Consider the following 21,158-nt stretch of genomic DNA (forward strand, 5'->3'; position numbering starts at 1 on the left):
GAAATATTATATCAGTATCATAAGAGGTTACTAGGCTAATGGCCCTGGGGCCCTTAAAAGCCTAGCCAAGAGTTTATCCCCAAAAAAAAGAAACCTCGGTAGCACCTGTTGCCTCTGTCAATGAAGGACACAGGTGGAACCTCTGGTATAAATTTGTGGTTTCCCATCCACTCATCAAGGTTGCGCTTGAAGAGAGTCAGCTAGGTATCTGTTTGACATGTATGGGAAGTCTATTCTAGAGACTGGGCAGCCTCTGGGAGACAAACCTCTCTCTCCAGCAGGTTTTTTTGATGTTGCATATTAGAGTCACGCCTTTCAAGTGGGTAATGCGTGAGTAGTTAGACTTATGTATATAGAGCATCTCTAATAGGTCAGGGCCCGAGATTGCCTTGTAGGTGAGACACAGATCACCTCTAAGCAATCTGTACGATACCGAGTAGAGTGATAGTGATTTGAGCCTGTCCACATTGGACAGGTGTTGGAGGCCATGGATTCTTTTGTGAGGTATTTCTGTGGCCTTTCCAGTTGGTGCAGATGTTTGGAGAGGTACATACCAAATGGGACATTATATTCAATTATTGGTCTAAGGAGGGAGGAGTATAGAGATGCAATCCCTTTACTTATGAGATGAACCAAGTAAAAGGCTTTTCTGACCATTGCCACTACATGAAGGTCGAATGTGAGATTGTTATGAACCTGAGTACCTCACCACAGCTTGTGTGTTTACGGGAGTACAGTTGATGTGGTAATCAGTAGGGGCAGGGTTTCTGCAGAATGGTATGATGATACTTTTTTTGCATTTAGATTAAGACCATAACTTTGGCACCAGTCATTAGCTGCTGTGAGACCCTCTTGCAGTATGTTATCATCATTTGCAGAGTCAGTGACAGTACCCAATTTACAGTCATGTGCATACTTGGTCGGCCATAGTCCTTTTGTCTCTGCCTGGACCTCTGAGAAGTAGATGCCAAACAGTAAGGGTCCCAGAACAGATCCCTGAAGAACTCCACTACTGACAGGTCTGCTATTGGAGGTGGAGGTGCCTATTTTGATCCTGAGGATCCTGTCGGCGAGCCAGTTGGCCACCCACCTGATGAGATAGGGATTTATGCCAAATTGTGCTAGCTTTTTGATGATGCCCATGTGGGGGATTGTGTGAAAGGCCTATGGACCTTAAATGATGACGCCCCCTGAAGTATGGATAAATGTAATCTTGGTGACTCTTTCAGAGACTTGTAAAAGATATCTAAAATAGTAGATTACTAGCATCTCACTACAACTTTGCATGGCACATGAGACAAATTCAGAGAATGGCTAGTTTTCAAACTAACTGGATAACAGATTCTTCCCCATAGAAATAAGCTCATCTCTCATTTTCATCACCCCTTATATGTGGAGTCCTCCAAGGGTTGGTTTAGCTCTACTGTATATTTCATTCTATCAGTGCACACCTACTCAGTTGCCTTCTATCAAAATAATAATGTATGTAGATTGTATGATTACCTACAGACACTCACTTTCCCAACCTGCTACAGTACTACAGTCACAACATTGTGCAAGTTGATAGCGTCACAGTTAATAAATGTCATGCTTTGTTTTCTTTGTTCAAAAATGACTAAATGAAAAATAAGTTCACTATAAATTAAACTAATTTGAAGAACTAACTAATGACGTTTGCACTGGGTATTCCTGACTGACAAATATTAGCTTATCGGAGATGGCAATAACAGTTCCCAATTAAAACTGGTGGCATACTGGCCATAAACATAAAAAAAACGCACACAGTGCTGCATTTGATGGAGTAAAGTGTACAATAAATAAATACATTTTTTGAGAGTATTACTGGCTCTCCTACAGCTGACGTTCAGCCACACTCAGTACCTCATCTCACGCACCAGGATCTACCGAATATGATTTTTTTCTCTCTCAGACTGTTTCCATGTTGGGGCCAGTGAGGAGATTAAGGCATCATGGGGCAATATTATACTGTTGCTGAAGGAGTGTTGTCCCTTTAAGACTTAATACATCCCCTACAGTCCAAGGGGTTCACAGCCCACTGCTTGTTGCTATCTTTACTATTGGCATGTACCAGAACAAAGCCAGTCTCAAATTATTGCAAAATGCTGACAATTCTATTAATCTACATGGTGATCCTAATGCTGCTTGTGTTTCCTCGCATAGATTCATAGGTTGGTACTAGGCTATTGGCCCTAGGGCCTATACAGGCCTAGCCATAACAATTCCCTGGTTATTTTTTCCCACAATACTTACGTCCCTGGACCCCTGTCTAGCAAGGCGACTGACGTGATCCCTGGGGTAAATTTCCTATCTCCCATCCAGTCGTCAAGGTTCCTTCTGAAGAGGGTCAAGGAGGCACTCTGCTTGACATGTATGGGCAGTCTATTCCAGAGTATGGGGAGTCTCTGGGTCAGGAACCTATCCCTCCAGCATGTTTTGTATATTGTGATGACAAGGTTTAGGTCCCTGGAGCATGTGGCTCTGATGGATTTGGATTTCTTTAAGTGTAGCACGTCCAACAACTCTGGGTTTGACATGGCCTTGTATGTCAAGCACAGATCGCCTCTGAGTAGACGATATGCGACAGAGTATAGCTGGAGTTTTTTTAGTTGGTCAGCATAGGGTATCTGCTTTAAGCCTGTGATTCTTTTAGTGAGGTGTTTCTGAGGCCTTTCCAGTTGTTGCAGATGTCTTGTGAGGTACATACCAAATGGGGCGTTGTACTCTATGATGGGTCTAATGAGGGATGAGTACAGTGGGACAATGACCTCTTTTTTTCTGGATGAAAAGCCCTTAGTGATGAGGTGTGCCATATAGAAGGATTTCCTGACTGTTGTGGTGATGTGGTTATCGAAGGTGAGACCACTGTCCACCTGTGTTCCTAAGTCTCATCACACTTTCAGTATTTAGTGTACTCCACCTATGTGGCAATTCATAGGTACATGTTTTTTCCCAAAGGGGATAACTATACACTTCTTGGCATTGAGCTTGAGCCCATGGCTCTGGCACCAAGCATCAGTTTCTGTAAGGCTCTTTTGTAGAATATCCACATCATCTGGGAATTAAATAATGGCTCCCAGTTTGCAGTCATCTGCAAACTTTGTTAGCCAGAGTCCCTTAGTGTTGGCCTGTACTTCAGAGAAGTAGATGGCAAACAAGAGCGGTCCCAGGACTGAACCCTGAGGTACTCCACTTGTCACTTGTCTGGAACTGGATTTGGAGTCGGCTACTTTTACAGTGTGGGTTCTGTCAGTAAGTCAGTTGGCAACCCATCATGTGACGTAGGGATTAATGCCCAGCTTAGTAGGTTTATCTATGATTCCAGAGTGGAGGATGGTGTCGAAGGCCTTGACGAGGTCCATATAGGCTGTGTGGACTGCTTTACCCTCGTCCACAGTTAATCAGGTTCAGGAGACACAATTGGCCCTTCATGAACCCAAACTAGGTGGGGTCCAGTGTTTGAAGGCTGCCAATGTCTTTGGTTATAAGTTCCATGACCTTGCAGATCAAGCTTGTCAGATTGATGGGACAGTAGTTCCTAGGATAAAAGGTTGATCCCCCCTTGTGGAGTGCGATAACTGTAGCTGTGCACCACTCAGTGGGAACAAAGCCTGAGGTGAGGCTATGATTAAACATGACACTTAGGTGAGGTGCCAGTTCATTTTGTAGTTCATGTAGTACACAGCCTGGGATGTCGCCTGGTCCCATGGATGCTGTATTCTTAGCTTTGGAGAGTGCAGTTTTTACCCTTGTGGCCGTGTTTACCGGAATTTGGCAATCTTTCTGTATTGGGATGGGCCCTTTATGGGGTGACAGGGGGTGAAGCTGGTACTGAATCGATTTGCCAGGATATTGGCAATGTCCTTGGGATCAGTATATTTAATGTCATTCTGTTGTAGCTCAGAGCAGATCTGAGCATTGCCATTTAGATTCTTGACATAGCTATAGAATGCCTTGTGGCTGTCTTTGGAATCTTTAACAATTCTATTTTCTACCTATCTTTGGAGGATTTTATGAGAGATCTCAGCTTCTTATTGAGGCTGGTAAGGGAGTTTTTTGCATCCTAGGATTTTCCTCTTTTCTGCAACAATTTCTTCCTTCTGTTGTATAGTTTGTTTATGACAGGGGACCACCAGATTGGCTTCCTTTTTTTGGAAGATTCTGCAGTCGAACTTTCAGTTCCCATCTGCAAGGGTGTCATGAAGTTTGCACTTCTGACTTGAGTAGCATGAAGTTGGCCTTGGAGAAGTTTTTTACAGATGTTTCCTTACTAGGGGGTAGGGGGGTGGATGTTAAAGGTGATTAGCCTATGGTCAGACCTAACCAACGAGGGGGTGACCACTGGTGTGGAGCACCAATTTCCCATGTTGGTAATGATCAGGTCAAAGATATCGGAGCCCCTGGTGAGACTATGGATTAGTTGATCTAGGGTGTTGGAATTTATGAATTCCAAGAACCACTGGCCAAAGGTGTTGGTACAGGAGTAGTTTTCCCAGTTAATGGCAGGGTAGTTAAAAATCATCCAGTATTAGGGTGTTTGGTTGTATCTTAATATTTTCCAATATGTTTAGAAAGGTGTAGTGAGAATCTTGGGGTATGGTGGGGGATCTGTAGCAAGCTACAATTTGGATTGCAGTCTTACCTAGTGTTAGTTGCACCTGGAGAAGTTCGGATGCATTGTGTTGGGCAACTAGCCTGGAGATGTGAATAACCTTGGTGAATATGGACACTCCTCCACCTTTAGTGTTTTGGTCCAGGTTTAGTGGCCGAAAAGTGTGGTAAGAGTTGTAGACTGGTACTGCAGGCGTGCTCTCTCGAGCCTTGAACCAGGTCTCAGTTATTGCATAGATATCGATGTTCTCCATTTTTAAGAGTGCCTCAACAGGGTGCATTTTGAGGTTAAGACTTCTAGCATGGAGTAGCATTACCTTCAGATTTTGCATACTTGTACCTGTTACTGTGGTGGTTTTATCCTTTGAGCCTTGCCTAAAAAAGGCACTATAGAGGTAGCAAGAGCCTTATCCAGTAACATGAATCCAAGGGGTGACAGGTGCAGATCATCTCTGGAAAAGCATTGTGGTTTGTCAATCATGTCATCCCAGACAGATACTGGATCCCCTCTGAACGACATCAGAAGCTGAGCCAATTGTTGAAGTCAATCATTTTGTCCTTATACTGTGGTATCATTTTGGACAAAGGCAAGATGCTACTCAGGGCTAGGGTCACACCTGCCTGGGCCACATGATCCAATAGTTCTTTCATGTCTCTTTTCATGTAGTCCAGGGAGGTACGTCTCAAGTCATTCACTCCAACATGGACAATGACAGAGTCGTATTTGTACTTGTTGTGGAGTGACTTGAGTGCATGCGTAATTTTCTCCTTGTTCAGCCTGATGAGTGGGACATTAGTGTGCCTGACTATAGAGTCACCTATGACTAAAGTGTTGGGTACGTTGTCTTGCCTTGATACTTTGGCTGTGATTGGTGTTTGTTTGCGTTTCAGCTTCAGAGGTCCTTGTTGCTTGGGCAGGTTAATGTTAAGGGCCTTCGCATATATGGGTTTAGTATTGCTATGTGTGGGTGTTGGTAGTGAGGGCTTTGAAGGGCTATGTGTTGCTTGAGGTGTAGTGTGGGTGTTAACATTCTCCTCTTGATTGTCTAGCACAATCTTGGCTGGAGAGAGCTTTGCTTCCAGTTTGATTATGTAAGTGCATTTCTCGCAGGTTGTAGTGTTGGGTGGTAGGAGGAGAGGGTTGTCTGCATACATGAGGCAATTGCTGCATTGCCTAGGTATGCCCAGATTCACCAGGTAGACAGGAGAAATCACCGGAAGCCGACCCTTGGACGCGCCTGGTTAGGTGTTTTTTTTTTTTTTTTTGTAAAGTACAAGAGCTGTTTTCACTTACCTTGGCAAGGTACTTTGCAATTATAGGCTGTTTAGTGCCTACAATTAATTTCTTCTTATTAACATGGAGAGTTGAGTGCTTGTATCAGTTTAAGGCTTCCTAGTGCTTTCCAGCAGGTTTTAGAGCAAGTGCTGGTCACAGGGACTCCAAACAGAAACAGTCAGGAATCAATGCACTCTGCTCCTACTCTCACCAGGATCAGAGTGTAAACACAGATTCCAAGCTGTCATCTATAAAGCAGTTATTAAGCTTTCTGGTGATCAGCAGTCTCCAGGAAATAATGTAATTGCACTCCTCTCACCAGGAGAAAACAGAAGCACTAATCCCAAGATGACTACTGAGAGGCAGAATGTGGGCTCTCCAATAACTGGTGGTCCTGTAATAGATGCTTAAAGGTAAGATGAAAAAAAATGGTTTATCCTAAACACTGCAGTGTGCACTGGAGGAATAAGATGTGAAAGTAGGTAACTTAAGTTTTACCTGTCTAAAAAGTTAAGTTTTAGTGGAGAGTCATTATTTTTAAAACAGCAAGACAGATTGAAAGGGGATGGCCACTTTTGTATTCTGGTACTATGGAATATAGTAGGATGGCCAATAAATTTAAATAGTTGAAGGGGAGTGATTTCACAAATTTAAAATTTTGTGCTTACTCACACAAGTCAGTAAAAGCAGAGAGGAAATGAAATATATGGTCAAATTAACATAAGGGGCAGGCAACTAGAAAGACAGTGGTGTTTAAGAACACAACAGTAACTGGGTGGGAGAGAGGGAAAAATTATTTCTACCTGACTCACAAGAGACAGAGCTGTGACTACATTGCTGTTTGGGCTCTAAGACTCAGTGATTGTAATTAACAAAAAGAAAACCAAACTCATGATATTGGCCGAAAAGGAAAAACGGTCTTATCCACCCCATCAACATACTGTACACAGTCTTCTTCTTCTTCTTTCGGCTTTTCCCGGTTAGGGGTTGACACAGCAGATCACCTGTCTGCTCATGATTGGCAGTAGAGTTTTTAAGGTGTCGAGTTGCCAGCCTGGCACCCAACCTTCCACGGAAGGCGCACATACTCATGCCTAGGGCCAATTTAGAGTGTCCAATCCACCTACAGCATGTCTTTGGGATGTGGGAGGAAACCGGAGCACCCGGAGGAAATCCACGTGACCACAGGGAGGGCATGCAGACTCGGCAAAGAAGGCACCCCAGCTGAGGATCAAACCAGAGAACCTCTTGCTCTGAGGCTACAATGTTAACCGCTGCACCACCGTGGCCGCCCTACATACTGTACACAGTACTATCACTAAATCAACATAAATACCTAGTTATAACTGTAGATAACAAACTCTGTTTTGCTGAGTATGTCAACTTCACTGCTCAAGACACTTCCAAAACAGCTAATGTCATTTATCAAATAAAGTAGTGTCTGACACCATATTCAAAACATACCTTTTACCAACTCTGTTCCTGTCCAAGCTATTTTATGGAGTAGTAACCATTACCAACTTCATAAAACCACATTCCATTCATTTAAATTGTAAAATTTATTTCTCAATCAATGCATATATATCACACATATGTTACAGCGAGCCAACTGGATGGATGACCTCCTTCCATCAGATATTTATACATGGACTCATTTATGACTGCAAGTGCCCATCTTCTCATTCACTGGCTATTACATAAGTGAGAGGCTCTTACTGTGTTCCAACAAAAAAAACTGCTATACATTAAAAAAGCCTAGCACTAGAACAGAAAACTGAACCTCTAGCTACTTCCTGCCTCACCTAACTTCAAAACAATATTATTCTTCAAATGTTCCAGAATATGGTATCAAGTTATCATTTGAGAGGACTGGCACAATGGTTAAGGTGTTTACCTCACAGAAACAAGGTACATAATTTGATTCTCACCTTTAAGGTAAATTAGCTAGGCTTAAAATGGCCTACAAGGGTAGCCAGCCTAGCACATACCTACAAACCTATTTCTGCTTTCTTAAACATTACCATATTCTTAGTGTGGCATAACCAAAGTTAATACATTCCCTACATTTAGGCATGCTTCTCAACTTCTTATTTTCAACTATTTCTCCTTCATATTACCTTTAATCCCCTAAGTCAACCTACTCATCACCTTCTCAACTCAATATTCTCCTTAATCCTTTCTTTTAATTCTTGCAGTTACAATGTACATATTCATAGATTGTCACTCTTCTTACTGTGCTGAATAAACTCTATTTTTATAATTGTTTATTGACTGCATTTTGAACTAATCTTTCTAACTCAAATTTCTCTTTTACTCCAGGCAGTCTTCTGAGAAATTAACTGCAAGCAGTTAGGATAACCTGAACAACAAAATGTAAACAAACGAACATGATATTGGGCTTGTGTCACATCATCCATTCCTAGGAAAATAAGGAAAATAATTTTCTTGGGTGGGAAAGCCAGGGTACCTTTTTGGCTAGGCTTGTAAAGGCCCTAGGGCCAATAGCCTAGTACCTACCTATGAACCTATATATGCAACAAAGTCAAAGCCCCTAACTCCCATAAACATACCGCATGCACCCCAATCTCTACCATGAATGCTCTGCATATACTGATATGATTTATTACATAGTCATCCATTTACACTTGTAAGACACTGAACATGACAGATCATTTTGTAGTAACAAGTTATACCTGGTATTCAACAATTCCTGTACATAGCCTAATAATATAATAGAAGTGAACATTAAAGTGTTACATGGAGACATTGCAAAGAGTAGTAAATGGGCTGTTCTCAGAAAGATAAAGCAAGTAAAATGGTTAATGATTTTGCCCCCCCCCCCATGTAATTTTATACTGGAATTTGCTATATGAAACATTACATTCAAAGAATCTCTGTCAAAAAAAAGCCACAAATATGCCCAAATATATTTTATTAATGCAGATGGCAAATGACTTGGCAAGACTAGAAATATAAGCAGTGGGAGACAAAATAAGATGAAATCTAATCACAGACAACGTATCGTATAGATAAGTCAGTCCAGGTTTCCCTGTGCTGAATATGGTATATAATATGTAGACATTAAGAATCCCAAGTTATTTATAAAAGAAGTGTTTCAGTAAAATTCCACAAATTACACAACCAATTATATACGCTCACTTGCAGTCAATAAAGGTATAGATAACTGAGGCACAATTCTTTTTCTTATCACTATTAACTGAGAACGGAACTTCCTAAAGTTCTACTTGCTGTCAGTGTTCTCAAAGAAAGCAGTATTTTTGCAAGGGGAAGGCACCCTGCACCCCTATTTGGCCACGTTTACCATACATCTACATCAGCCTAATATTTGCACAGTAGTGGAGAAAGGAGAAAATTCCCAATACACTGCGGAGTTGTCTCTCACTAATAGCACACCACACCACAGATGCTTCTATGTCACTTGACTAATTGCTCATTTGATTGAATCCCAAATGGTTAAACCCATTTGATTGAAAACTCATTTGCTAGAGAAGTGTAGAAGTCTATAGACAGTATGTGATGGTGTCATTTCCTATTAGAGAAGTGATTCTAGCAGTGTAAATGTGGATTGCAATGGCTGGCATAATGTTCTTCCCCTACATCTGTAGATGTTTGTGTTTGCATTCCAACACTGATTCAATGTGTCTATGTGTGTGTTTTCATTTCTCCCTTTTTGTGTGACCATGGAGATGGTATAAATAAGCAATTGTGAGGGGGCCCCCTGAAAAGTATATCTGTTGTGGAGAAGGTTTTCTACCAATTGACTCTTCTGCCAAATGAGCTTTCAATCAAATGGGTTCAATCACTTGTCATGCAATCAAATGACTTTTCAGTCAAATGGGGTAGACCCCACAACAGACACTGCAGTGAGGAAAACTATTGGGAAGAATAAAACTGGCCAAATGTAACTGGGAAGTTGGATCATGACCAATTTGCTCTTGATCAATTATAGGGAAGTCATATTGTTCATATAATTATTATTCTTCAAAGAAACGCCATTTTCATGATGTCAGCAATACAAGAAAGTATATCAAATATTAAAGAAAACACATCTAAATCTAGATTTACAGCAATGCAAAAATATGAAAACTTCAGGGACAGATCTTTTTACATTCAAAAGGCAGTCTGGTGTTCATCGAAGAATGATCTAATCACAGCTCCTTTCTGTTAAATTGCTCTCCATAAGCTGCCCATTCTTGTTTAGAATGAATTATTGAGTTCTAGTAGCAGTATAATTAAACAGTAGAATATGTAGTATCAATATAATCTATTACCATAACAACTATTAACCACACTGTACTCCAATATTATTCTTAATATCCTCCTATATCATTTGTACTATCCATTAACAAATTCCCTAAACAATGACTGCTCGTGAAATATTTTCAAATTAATTTGTATGCCATAATTTATCCAAAAGACTGCCTATATAATAAATGCAAAATTAAATGAAAGAATAAGAGATTATGTCTGCCTCATCACCTTTTTGTATTATTATTTTCTACCTCTGAGTTTTGTTTTTACTGTGATCTTCACTGGTTATACAGATGTCAAGGTTTTCTTATAAAATCTTTCAACAGGATGGTGTGGAGGGATGGGTACATCACACAGAGGATACCACTGCTCTGGAAATGACTCCCTAGCAATGTAAAACAAAGGTCATCCCTATCCATATTCAAACACAACTTGGATCTAGGAATTGGAAACTCAAAATTTACCCCAGGGCTACCCTGTACACCTGTAATGGACAGAGGTAGCTCCTATGTGCTTTATCCCTTGAATATGGATAAGGAAGGACAGTATAAAACCAAGTGGGATAGGTTAATTCAAGCACAAAAGGAAAATTGGTTAGGCTTAAAATGTCCCTCAAAGGCAGCTAGCCTAGTGCTCACCTATGAACATATTAAAGAAAAAGACCACATTTCTCTAGCAACATTTAATTAAACATATTCCTTTGTCACTGAAAATTCTGTCAAAATAAACAGAAATATGCATCACTGCTTACATTTCTGGGCAATCTCCAAGAGTTACTTTTGTGCAAACCTGCATGCAAATGTACTTACCTGCTAACACTGTTTGATAAGTTTTCACCCGATAACTATAAAGAGGACATCTTAGCTTTTTTATCACAATGGTAATAACTATACTGGTATTGCTTTTGGCAATACATTAAAAAGGACAACAAAACTTAACAGGAGAGAACCTACCATGGCTATTCATTTAATCCTTTCTTTGTGCTGGATAATCTTCTGGTAAGTGTTTTATCAGTGCTTACAGTACATCGGGATATAAATCAATCTGTTCCAAATTATGTCAGCTTTTCCCTTTACTGCAGTCATGAGAATAAGATTCTTTATGTGGCCTTCCTTAGCAAATAAATGAGATATTAAGGAAACAGAGAAGTAAGTGCATGCTGTCTGTCAATATTACAGCAGCAGCAAAGTTTTTTCCGTATTGGAACAATTCAGGTGGGTCAGAAGACTACATTTCATGATAACCCCACATTTAGAGAGTACAAAACAAACATATGTGTCTCTCCCCAAGTATAAACAATTATCTAAAGTATAAAGAACTCCCTTCACTATCTGATATTAGCTTTTCTAATCAGTGAATCATTTCATTCACAATCTGATATTGGATAAAAAGCAATCGGTCACATCTACAAAAGCGTACCAGCCATAAAAATAATCTGGACTTTGGAAAAGCTTCATCTGGTCATTCTGGAACATAAAATCAACAACTTCATGTTTAGTAAATAATATTAAGAAATGACAACAAAGAGATGGTCTGAATACTGCAAGACGTCTCACCCAGAATTCTTTAAAGCTGATGTTGAACCACGTTGTACTCAAAATGTAGATGACTAAAAACATATTAAAAAATAAAGTGTATATTTTTTCCATGCGGGAAGTCCAAATGGAAAGGACATAACAGATGTACTATAACAGCTTTATTATAGTGCGTCTTTGAGAATGTTCCAGTGAGACACCTATAGGAAAATTATGTTTTTTGATGCTTTCAGTTTTGTGCTTAACTGGGGGGGGGTGGAATTTTCCTTCTAGTTTCATGGAATTTTTACTGATCCATAATTTGCCAACCTCTAATTAGCTAAACATGTTTCGTTAGTAATCATGATTACTTCAAAGTAATTATTGATTTTTTTTTTTGTTGTTGAACTCCTATTATCCATTACTTTGAAGTGCTTAAAAATGATAAAGGCAACATTAGGGACTGATCCATTCCCAGCAGATACTTTTAAACTGAAATTTTAATCAGAAATGGTAACAACCACAGTACATCATACCAGCTGCTTCTGTACTATTTTTGTTTTGGTTGTAACTATTTACCTTGCAAATAATTTTCTGGAAAATGATTACTTCTTAAATATAAATATAACTTTTTTTTTAAACCTAGGTATGTCAGAGCTGCCATCTCATTTTCTTTTTCATCTTTATCTTTACTTTCTTAGTAATAAATGCACCATGTTCACACACACGGACACACACAAATGTGTACACACACACACACACACACACGTGCGTACACACACACACACACACACACGTGTGCACACACACACACACACACACACACGGCCTGTTTAGGTTCCCACACCACACTTGTACCAGCTACCACCATCTCTAGTATCAGGTATGTTCAATGGACAGCTGTGTTCCTCTTACAACCCACCCAAGCTACCAGTCTATAAAGTACCACCATGTATATTACCTTGAAAAAAAAATACCTAGTCTTAGTGTGGTCTGCAATGAGCCAAAAAATGCAATAAGTAATCTGTATTGCTGTATCAGGCTGTTTTGGGCCTTGGTGCAAGAAAATAAGTGAATCTGCTACCAGTGTGATGCAAAATACACAGTGTGCTTTGCAGAGTAAAATTATACAAAGACTACATTAATACTGCAGTCTGTGGTTTCTGGCGATACAGCTCCAAAGATGTTTATGAGGTCAATATCCATATGTATGACTGAACCTTGTACTTTGTGCATGGTAGGTGAAAACCTTAACCATCATGCCAACTGTGCACAAATACTACACATACACAAACACACACACACACACACACACACACACACACACACACACACACACACACACACACACACACACACACACACACACAGTATCAAAAAGGCACAAATTTACAAAAGACTGCAGAAAGAAAGCAGTTTGTCTGTGATCTTTACACTAAAACCCCTCCATATCACTAGCATCTAATTTGTCTGATAAGTGGTAGTGTTTTAGAAAGTGTTTTTTAATCTGAAGTGCAGAGTTAGGGATGGCATGCATTACTAAAATGGTGCACCCTGCCCATCTTTGTAATTGTGCTAACCCTAAACCTAGCCCTGCTGCTGCCCTTCACGCTACACTTTAATTTAAAACATCTTTTCCATAAAACTGTAGCAAAACAAGACCGTCCCAGACACACACACACATATGCACTCAACAAAATGTACATACAAGTAACACAAAAATGATCCCTTTACATAACGCTTACTCTAAAATACACACAATTGCAAATGCACTAAATCTATCTCTTCCTTAACCCGTACTCTAACCCTGATCCACAAACATGTGAATACAGATACACACACACCACTAATATAAATTCCACTTATCTGTACACATCCAACAACAAGTCTGATTAATAAACTGGCTGCTTGATCAAGCAACCATTCACCTCCATATGTTGACAAAAGGAACAAGTGACCAAATACATGTCAGATATATATATATATATATATATATATATGTGTGTGTGTGTGTGTGTGTGTGTGTGTGTCTGTGTGTGTGCATGCTTGTGTGTATGTGATGGTAAGTGCAGATGCTGCAATGTATGGCTTACACATCATAACTTGGAGTATGACGACCCTTTCTGCATCATGATGCAGTGGTGACCAATGGAGCAAGACCCATTGTCCTGGCTTGCTCTGTTGCATACCTGAACATCCCCTAGCACCAAGCACTTATGCAAAGAGACCCCTCCCCAACTGTGTGCTATTCACCAAACCTGCAAGAACGTTTTACATGTTTGATCCCATAGTATCAGCTCTGGGAGTTCAATGGTGTACAAGCAGCTACTGTAGAAACAGTGATCCCCCTCCCCTGCCAAATATGCCGGTCAACATACACCCCCGTGCAATATACTAGTGCCGGGAAATAATTGCAACACTTCTGTTACACTGAAGGAAATTCCTTAAGTGCTACCTTTCAGTGTGCCAGTAGGTGCTCTTACACAGCACCCCACCCTATCCTCTCATTGCCATGATTAATGACTGGGTTTCATTTTTGAATCACAGTCATTCAGGTCAGTGCATACAGTGCTACTGGGCAAGTCGGTCTTAACCTACTGCTTTGTCGCACTCTTTATTAATAACTAATGTAGCTTCTTGGTAAGACATGCTGTACCATATCATCTGTCTTATTCATCAGCACTCTGTACGATTGTCAAGATTACACAGCACTACACATCATTCCTGAGTACAGGACCCTGATACGCTAACAGTTAATGCAGACCAGGCAGTGCTGTGTACCATTCAGAAAAACAGGAATTGGCCTCTGCACTCCTAGGGATACGCTGACTCATGTCTATGAATCAAAATAATTCCTGGCAGTATATACTGAACATAAGGTGTAAGATGTATTTACACATCCATACGCTGTGTTCATGCAGCACAGCATGTGTGTGTGTGTGTGTGTGTGTGTGTGTGTGTGTGTGTGTGTGTGTGTGTGTGTGTGTGTGTGTGTGTGTGTCAGCTACTAGGAATAGGGACAGAGAGCTCCAACGTGGTCAGTGTGGAATCTTGTTTGGGGCCTGGAGAGAGAGAGAGAAAGAAAGAGTTCAGCCCCAGGTCTGGAGTGCGCTCCTTGTGTGCTTTTAAGGAAAACTGTGCTTGGTGCAGAGAACTGCATCAGAAAATACTGTGTGTATCCATTTTTGTTCTTAGTGGCCGACCCTCACCAGTGTCAGTGGTGAGGATTGAGGCTCCTTGATTACTGGCCCAGAGTAAGGACCATCACAGGGTCCCATTCAGAAGATCGACTTTTCAGAAAATTGAACTTCATATGGTTGAAAGCATACGATCAAATTTCTAAAAAGTGAAAGCTTTTATATGGAGATTGGCTCCTATAAAAACATAGACTTTTGTTGCTTTGTGTTTTTCACCTTTTCAAAATATTCAATCATATGGTCTCAACCATATGACGTTTAATTTTCTGAAAAGTTTATCTTCTGACATAGATCCATACAGATATATAGGTAAATATACAGAGTGATACAGAGACTTTAAATATATTTTGCAAAATAATTTGTATAACTGGTGGCAAGGTATGAAGCTAAGAGTTTAAGCAAGCAAATACCAAGCACAAGCAAAATTTGTTATCTGGATCTCCTGTTTAAGATCCGATCAATCTCATCTTCCAAGTGAATTTGTAAAAGACAGCTGGCATGACAATGACAGACAGGCAAATAGGCTATCCATCCAGTTTAGAAATGGTTCAAGGATCTGTCTTTTTCTGGGGAAAAAAAACTTCCAGATAAAACACACAGAGAAGTAAGAGAGTTTAGCTTTGGTCAATGTACAAGTAAACAATTAACTACAACAGTTTCCACTGAATACATCATATCTGAAAAAGAGTGAAGCAATCCATGAAAGATTCAGTACTAAAGGCTCACTGAAATAAAAAAAAAATGGAAAAGTTGAAGTGCAAGTGAAACTAAAAATGTAATTTCTTATCATTAATATTGATAGTTTTCTGCTTAACTGACCTGAATATTCACATCACATTTATTGTAACAGAGCACTCTGACCACTTCAGCATAACCTTTCTGTGCTGCTACATGAAGAGGGGTCTGTCTGGCGGAATTAACGCTATTCACGGAGGCACCGTGTTTGATCAGGAGTTTGGAAACTTCATGCTCATTTCTAAAGCAGATCAAAAAGTGAATTAAAAAAAACATACAGAATCTTTTTGAAATTAGGCAGTGCAAATTTTAAAACAAAACATTACAAAGACATGCATCTGGAGCCTTTCTCCCTGGGCCTCTGCTGAAAATTGGCTTCGTTCCAAGTCGGACTTTCCCGGTTAACAAATGTTAAATAAATAAATAAATAAATAAAATTTGAATATGAATTTCTTTGGTTGCTAATACTTGAAATCAGGGAAGCACATTATATCACAAAACATTTACTTAGCACGGTAGTAAGAATAGCCATTGATAAAACATTATGAAGGAAGGACCACAGAAAACTATAAAATATTACTACTGCTTTGGTATTAATATACAGTAGACTCCCTCTTATCCGGCCTCTCTTTAGTTGGCTTCCTCTTTAACTGGCCATCATATTTTTGCCGATGCCCTAGCAAAAGACAACAGAGAAGAACAACTCTTCTGCCTCCTCTGGGCTAAATAACGACATTTTTAGACTTCATATTCATTAGAAAAATGCATACTAACACATATCCTGTTACTGTAGCTGATTTATAACTTATACATGCTATTTTGTATGATTTTTCTGATTAACCAGGTATTTTTTTATCCAGCCTAAGGTCCAGTCCCAGAGAGACCAGATAAGAGGGACTCTACTGTAGGTATTAAAAGAATCATATAATATTTCTGAATACAATCACACAAATAGAATAGTCACAGAAAGATTAGTTTCATGAGGGTATTATAATAGGGCTACAATCTTTGGAGGGGGAAACTGAGTGTGGCAATATCACTAAGTGGTAATGGCTCACAAGGTACTAGGAAGACATTTGGGGTGCACCTAGCAGGTCTGCTGCTGGGATCCTGAAACATCCCATGTTGTGCAACTTCAAACATAATAAGGGGTACATTTGAGTAATATTAAGTTCTCCTGGGAATTCCTTAGGGAGTAGGACTGTTCTTTGACTGGAAGTTTTCTTTATAGATAGGGCCAGTAGATGTCATTCAGAATTTTATATAGCAATGTCCATAGTAGATAAGTGGACCTTTAGTAATAGGTAGCCAATTTAGGTATTTTAAAGGTTGCAGTTGTGCACTCAGGCATCAACAATTAGGACAAATCTGTCAGTCTTACTATCAGTGACTTGTAGTCTTTGAATGTTATAAGTAGAGTGCCATGAGAGTACAGAAAGACAATATTCTAATTTAGGTACAAGGGCATTCTTGGCCAGTGCTTTGCAGGCAGCAGCAGATGGCAGATAAGTTATCCTAAAGCAGCATTTTATTTATTTATTTTTTACATTTTTTTTAACACCTTTACTGAATTATTGAGAGAACATTAATGGTATTATCAGTGTGGGATGTAAAGCTTAATGCAGAACAAAGTGCTAGGCCTAAGTATTTGTACTCAAGTTAGAAAATAAATAATAGGGTCGTTATTGTCTGCGATACTAAGGACAGGAAGTCGAGAGGTTCTTTGAGGGGAGTAAAAAAGAATCACATTTTTTGTTAGTAATTTAGTAGTTATTTTGTCCAGACCACTGACAAAGATCAAAGAAAGATTGCTAGAGATGAGATTACAGGACTATGGAACATCTTTTTGCCTGGAGTAGTAAAATATCATCTCTATAGAGGGTAAGGTTAAGTTCAGATACATCATTAATAATTAATGACTTGCCCAATTAAATAATTAAGTAACTAAGTAATATTGCTGAGTAGCTCATTACTTTTCCAGAAAAAAGAACGATCTATCCACACAGGATTAAGAAATGCAGCAGTGCAAAAGGAAGAGGCTTCGGAAACAAAGATGCAGTCAATTGGCCAGGGTGTAGAGGAGTCAGATTATTTAACTTTTTGACATCACTTTCCAATGCTGAATGGCAACATATCTTTGATAGTGGGAAATCTTACAGGAAAGGCAGAAAAGTTAATTGAGGAATTCAACTAAATGAATTTAATAACAGAAGATGCTCAGATTATCAAAGCACAGAATGAGGAAATAACCATATCAATAAAATCTAACACAAGCAAAACAAAGAGAGGATAGTCTACAGGGAAAATCAGCAAAACAAAATATGAAAAAATAAACAGTTTGCAAGAACAAAATAAAAGTGAAAAAGAAATGAATTGGTTTAAAGAAGCAACTCAGCAGCTCAGAATGTAAAATTGCTGAATCACTACATTACAGGGAACTGTGTAATATTTTTGTCCATATCCAAAGAAATGTTGACAGCTGTTATGAATATTTCCACAGAGCAATTTCAGGATATGATTCAGAAGGACAGTGTTTTCAGGGCAGGTAGACAAAATCAGGAGTCAAGAAATCCAAACACTATTGTTGCCAAATTACAGAAACTAATAGACAGCAGTGAGATCTACACAGCATATTTGTAGAAAATGCAATTCATATTTAAAGTTCAGAATATTAGAATTATTGAAACTTTCTCTTGGTTATAATACAAGAAAGAAAACAAAAAATGAACTAAGACCACCACAGTAAACTAAAGAACTCTGTTTCTCTTTTTATTTCTGCAACACAAAGTGGTTGTTGTCTGTGAGAACACCACAAAGTCCTAACTGAAATCATTGTTGTAGTATTTATTACAGATTTTTTTTGTCATTGACGTCTGCCAGGGGTAACTAAGCTTTACCTTTTCAAGAGTGTATGTCCGACACATGACCTCAGCTCATGTGCATCAGGTTATAAATAACAGATGTACTCTCAAAATCCCTAGACTCTGTCACTGCCAGCCTGAACGCAAGTAGTGCACCAGCTGGACTAATTCACATTGGTCATTGGTACCACTGACTTTACTAGTCATAGTCAGATAAGTGCCCCATTGTGGAATTTTCCTTTTCTTACTTAGAGCTGTGGTCTAAAATTGTTAAATGTCAGCTAGGAGGGATAAGTGCAAGTGCAGTAGACAGATTCCATACAAGGACTTGCACACTAAGTGCCTTTTTTGTCTAGGTACTGATCACGACTACAAATCATGTTCCATTTGTCAGTCATTCTTACCCAAGAACCTCGGATCAAGACTTTCCTCACTCAATACTTTCTTAAAACCCAGGGATTGAAATGCCTCTCCCAATCTAAAATGGTGGACTCTCAGGACTCTGACATAAGAAAAAAACTCAAGATCTCAAGATGATTCCCAGTCCAATGTCTCCGAGTCAGATATACCAGCTGAGGTGGTTGAAAGTGCAGTATGCCCAATTCCCTCTCAGATGCCTCTCAGAGACCCCATTGGAAGTCGATATGGCACCTGAGGCCTTGTAGATGATGGATACCTCAGACAAACCATGTCTTATCATTTCAGAGGGCCCGCACAGAATCCCTCAGAGCCTTATACTGAAGGAAGCTCCTGGTACACTTAATGAAATGAGACAAGGATCCAAACTTCCAAGGCTCATGCAGGCAAACATTACCCCAAAAAAGTATAAACAAAAAAAGACAAGCATCTGACGTCCCCTAGTCCTTCCAGGATAAAACAGTGCATGGACTTCTAAAAGGGCTTATTTAAAACAATCCAATCCCTGAAGCCTCCTTCTTTTGTGACTCAGCTATCTCAAGCTACACCAAAAAAGCAAGCCTTGGATTCTTCTTCCACTAAAGAGGAACCTGAACCAGACTCTGATCATTCTCTGGATTACTACTCACAACTCCACTCTCCTGAGAAAGTCTCCTCAGATTTAGAGGACTCCCTTTCACCTGACTCTCCTCTGGAAGAGGCTTCCTTTGGAGAAACCATTCAGAACATGATGAGGCACTCTGAGTGGCAGTTAAGGCAAATCTCTGAGGTACAAAAGACATACTACAGCCTTCTGGGGATGGGTTCTCCAGCTCCTTTACCAGTTCCCCCTGTCCTCAAAGCTTACCTTGATGGTTTCCATTATTCTTCTTCCACAACACCTGACTCTTACCCATCTGCACCTAAAAGACTGGACAGGTTTTATAATCTTCATGATGAACATAAATACCTGTATAAAAGTCCCATGTCTGACCCTTCAACAGTCTCCCTGTCCTTGTTTAAGCCATCCAAACTGATTCCCACTGCTAATGCCCTTCTGTCAGACAAGGATATTACAGCTATGGATAGGTGGGGTAGGAAACTTTACATCTCAGCCACTCTAACAGTCAGAGCTCTCAATTAATAAACACAAATGGCCAAATATCTGCTTTCTGTGTTACAGTCTCTGCATAAGGTCATGTCAGAAACTCAAACTATAGATTCTAAACGGCAAATGCAGACTCTTCTGTCGCGAGTTACACAAATAAGCAGACACTGCATCAAATGCAGCTATGATGCAGTGGACACTATGTCCAGGGCTGCCGCCACTGGCTCAGTGATCAGACCATATGCATGACTCCAGGGTCAGCCCATCCCTGAATACTTCAAATCTAAAATTTTGAATTCACCCTTGGTCAATGACCTCTTGTTTGGACCACAAGCTGCAAATCCTTTCAAAACTCTACAACTGCAAAGCAAGACCATGAAAAACTGCAGGCAGATTCACCTCTCTACATTTCCTTGATACCACAGGAACTACCCTTCCAAATCTACTTCCTTCATTAACAGGGACCATAGGCCCTCTTACAAACATAGAAGGGCACTTAGGAAAAGATTTTCTGACAAACCACAAAGGAGCACCCCATCAGGGAAGACTCCCTTTGGTGGCAAAACCTTGAGACTACCCCCTTCTCATCCCTATCCCCTCCCTTCATCTCTCCACCCCTCTTTCAAAATGACTCTCCCTTTCACTTCACTTCTGGGAGATGGCAACACTGACAAGCAGGTTCTGGCCATCATCAAAGAAGGCTACACCATGTCTTGGGAAAGCATTCCCTCCATGAAAGGATTCCCAATACTCCCTCTAACCTGTTTCCCATGATTGGTCCTTAGGACTTAATGGCACAGCACACCACAGAAGAAGCACCTTCATCTTTCATAGTAAATGGTTTTTATTCAACGATTTTTCTTGTTCCAAGGAAGGAAGGCAATGGAAGCCAATCTTGGTCTTCTCCCAGATAAACACCTTCCTGAAAGTGACTACCCTGAAAATACTTTCTCTACACAATCTCCTGCCTTTCATACTGCCTCAGGCATTTCTAGTGTCCCTAGATCTCAAGGATGCCATTCTTCACATCCCCATCCACCCATCCTCCAGAAGATTCCTCAGGTTCTTCTCATTTTCAGTTTCTGCTTTGCTGTTTGGTCTTTTTACTGCCCCAAGAGTTTTCACAAAGTGCCTAGCACCTGTGGTAGCCTTCTGCCACATTCAGGGAAT

The 21,158-nt window shown here is 39.9% G+C and overlaps 1 protein-coding gene across 1 annotated transcript in view; it reads right to left on the bottom strand.

The window, feature by feature from the left end:
- LOC122815880 (E3 ubiquitin-protein ligase MIB2-like) overlaps window positions 1–21,158 on the bottom strand; it is a 782,860-nt gene that overhangs the window by 438,410 nt on the left and 323,292 nt on the right. Inside the window, exon 11 of the mRNA XM_044088707.1 lies at window positions 15,708–15,864. Within this exon, the coding sequence (XP_043944642.1) occupies window positions 15,708–15,864 (157 nt within the window). The remainder of the gene's footprint in view (window positions 1–15,707; window positions 15,865–21,158) is intronic.

This window comes from Protopterus annectens, chromosome 11.part0, assembly GCF_019279795.1.
Source record: "Protopterus annectens isolate FY-2018-M chromosome 11.part0, PAN1.0, whole genome shotgun sequence".
Classification (NCBI taxonomy): Eukaryota; Metazoa; Chordata; order Ceratodontiformes; family Protopteridae; genus Protopterus; species Protopterus annectens.